This window comes from Trachypithecus francoisi, unplaced genomic scaffold (genome assembly GCF_009764315.1).
Source record: "Trachypithecus francoisi isolate TF-2019V2 unplaced genomic scaffold, Tfra_2.0 Contig01469_ERROPOS205013, whole genome shotgun sequence".
Lineage (NCBI taxonomy): Eukaryota > Metazoa > Chordata > Mammalia > Primates > Cercopithecidae > Trachypithecus > Trachypithecus francoisi.
Window position 1 is genome coordinate 158,207 of NW_022681434.1, and position 2,586 is coordinate 160,792.

Genomic DNA, 2,586 nt, shown 5'->3' on the forward strand with positions numbered 1-2,586 from the left:
AAACAAACAAACAAAAAAAGATCAGAGTAATTAATGTATAGATCTGAAACCATAAGAAGGATTTTCTATCTTGTTGCTTACTTTGCATTATAATTTCTTTACCTGGACTTTCAACAGTACCACCCTCCCCACTTTCTAGAATAGTACATATATATCATGATAAAATGTGTGGGCATGTCCTTTGAAAAATCATTCAAAATAAATTGTCTTGTTGTCTTTTGGAGTAATTGTTTACATGGAAGTTTTTTTAATAAATAAAGTGTTATGTCTTAAAAAAAGATTCAGGGTCTATAAACAATGAATAAATTAGAAATAATCATGCATTGTGTAGACAAGCAGGGTATACAGAGTTAAACAGGTCATTGCACACAAAATAAGTTAATGAGATTTCCAATGCCAAATAATTGCTTTGTTTCCATAGAAGAAATTATGGAGTCAAGCAACTTGGGTCCAAATCACAGCTTCTCCTCTTCCTATTGCTGTGACTATAAGACTGTCTGTATTAGCTTTCACATCTAAAGAGTAGAAATAATAACAGTACCACCCAGCTCATATATTGAAGGCTATTGAATCAGTTACAATACATCAGTTATTGGAACAGTGTATTAAAAAACATTTAACAAACACTTTTAGTACTGTCATTTACAGAGACCAGATTCTGAAAGAAAGTAGCTATATCGACTAAACTTACATTTCTTTTTCAGCACATTTGCAGCAAAATATGTGGCAAATGTAAGAAAATATGAAGACATTCCCTAAGTCAAAAGAACATCTCTATTATACTATGCCACAGTTATCATTTCTTATTCCAAAACATACCATTTTTTTTCCTTCAAATTTCCCTAGTGTCCTCCAGCTGATATAAACATGAGCCCTGAGAACCACAGCAGTGTGTCCGAGTTCCTCCTCCTGAGCCTCCCCATCCGGCCAGAGCAGCAGGCCGTGTTCTTCACCCCGTACCTGGGCATGTACCTGACCACAGTGCTGGGGAACCTGCTCATCATCCTGCTTATCCGGCTGGACTCTCACCTTCACATCCCTGTGTACTTCTTCCTTAGCCACTTGGCCCTCACTGACGTCTCCTTTTCATCTGTCACTGTCCCTAAGATGATGATGAACACGCAGACCCAGCACCTAGCTATCTTTTACAAGGGGTGCATTTCACAGACATATTTTTTCATATTCTTTGCTGACTTAGACAGTTTCCTTATCACTTCAATGGCGTATGACAGGTATGTGGCCATCTGTCACCCTCTACATTATGCCACCATCATGGGTCAGAGTCAGTGTGTCATGCTGGTGGCTGGGTCCCGGGTCATTGCTTTGTGTGTGTGCTCTTTTGCATACCCTCCTCCTGGCCTGGCTTTCCTTCTGTGCTGACCACATCATCCCTCACTTCTTCTGTGACCTTGGTGCCCTGCTCAAGTTGTCCTGCTCAGACACCTCCCTCAATCAGTTAGTAATCTCTACAGCAGGATTGACAGCCATTATGCTTCCATTCCTGTGTATCCTGGTTTCTTATGGTCACACTGGGGTCACCATCCTCCAGATTCCCTCTACTAATGGCATATGCAAAGCCTTGTCCACTTGTGGATCCCACCTCTCAGCAGTGACTCTCTATTATGGGACCATTATTGGTCTCTATTTTCTTCCCCCATCCAGCAACACCAATGATAAGAACATAATTGCTTCAGTGATATACACAGTAGTCACTCCCATGTTGAACCCCTTCATTTACAGTCTGAGAAATAAAGACATCAAGGGAGCCTTAAGAAAACTCTTGAGTAAGTCTGGTGCAGTGGCTCACGCCTGTAATCTCAGCACTTTGGGAGGCCGAGGCAGATGGATCACCTGAGATCAGGAGTTCGAGACCAGCCTGGCCAACATGGCGAAACCCCATCTCTACTAAAAATACAAAAAATTAGCCGGGCATGGTGGCACACGCCTGTAGTCCCAACTACTTGGGAGGCTGAGGAAGAAGAGTTACTTGAATCTGGGAGACGGAGGTTGCAGTGAGCCAAGATTGTTCCACTGCACTCCAGCCTGGGTGACAGAGCAAGACTCTGTCTCAAAAAAGAAAGAAAAGAAAAAAAGAAAATTCTTGAGAAAAAAAAATTATTCTAACTGATACTTGCCTTTCTTTTAAAACATCCTATGTAACATTTTTCCCCTATAATACAGAAATACAAATTATTGAAAATATATCTCACTTGTCTTCCTTCCACAGCTGTCACTCTGAAATGCTTTCCTGATACTATTGTTGCATCTGTTTGAGGGAATAGTAAAATAAGATATGTTTTATAGGACTTTATTTGTTCTTTTCTTAGGTAATGGAATTGGAAAATATTCTGAGCATGTTATGTCACTTTGGCTGGTATGAAAAGGAAGCCATCACAGCTGACCTCTCCCAAATTTTAAATTTGTTATAAAATGTGTCTGGCCCTTCACATCTCTATTTCTTAGGAATTTTCCACTTTTGTGAAGATAATGGCTCCTCTTTTCACCCAGGCACTAGATATCCAGGAAGTTGAAGCCCTTTCAGAAATTTTAGGAAAAACATATGACATTTCTCTCTCCTTACATAAT

General features: G+C 40.1%; 1 protein-coding gene across 1 annotated transcript; it reads left to right on the top strand.

Moving 5' to 3' along the window:
* The first annotated feature begins 843 nt into the window (after positions 1-843).
* LOC117098722 (olfactory receptor 1J1-like) lies at positions 844-1,851 on the top strand. Its single transcript, XM_033237561.1, has one exon. The coding sequence runs from the start codon at positions 868-870 to the stop codon at positions 1,378-1,380; it is 513 nt and encodes a 170-aa protein (XP_033093452.1). The 5' UTR covers positions 844-867; the 3' UTR covers positions 1,381-1,851.
* The last annotated feature ends 735 nt before the right edge of the window (positions 1,852-2,586 follow it).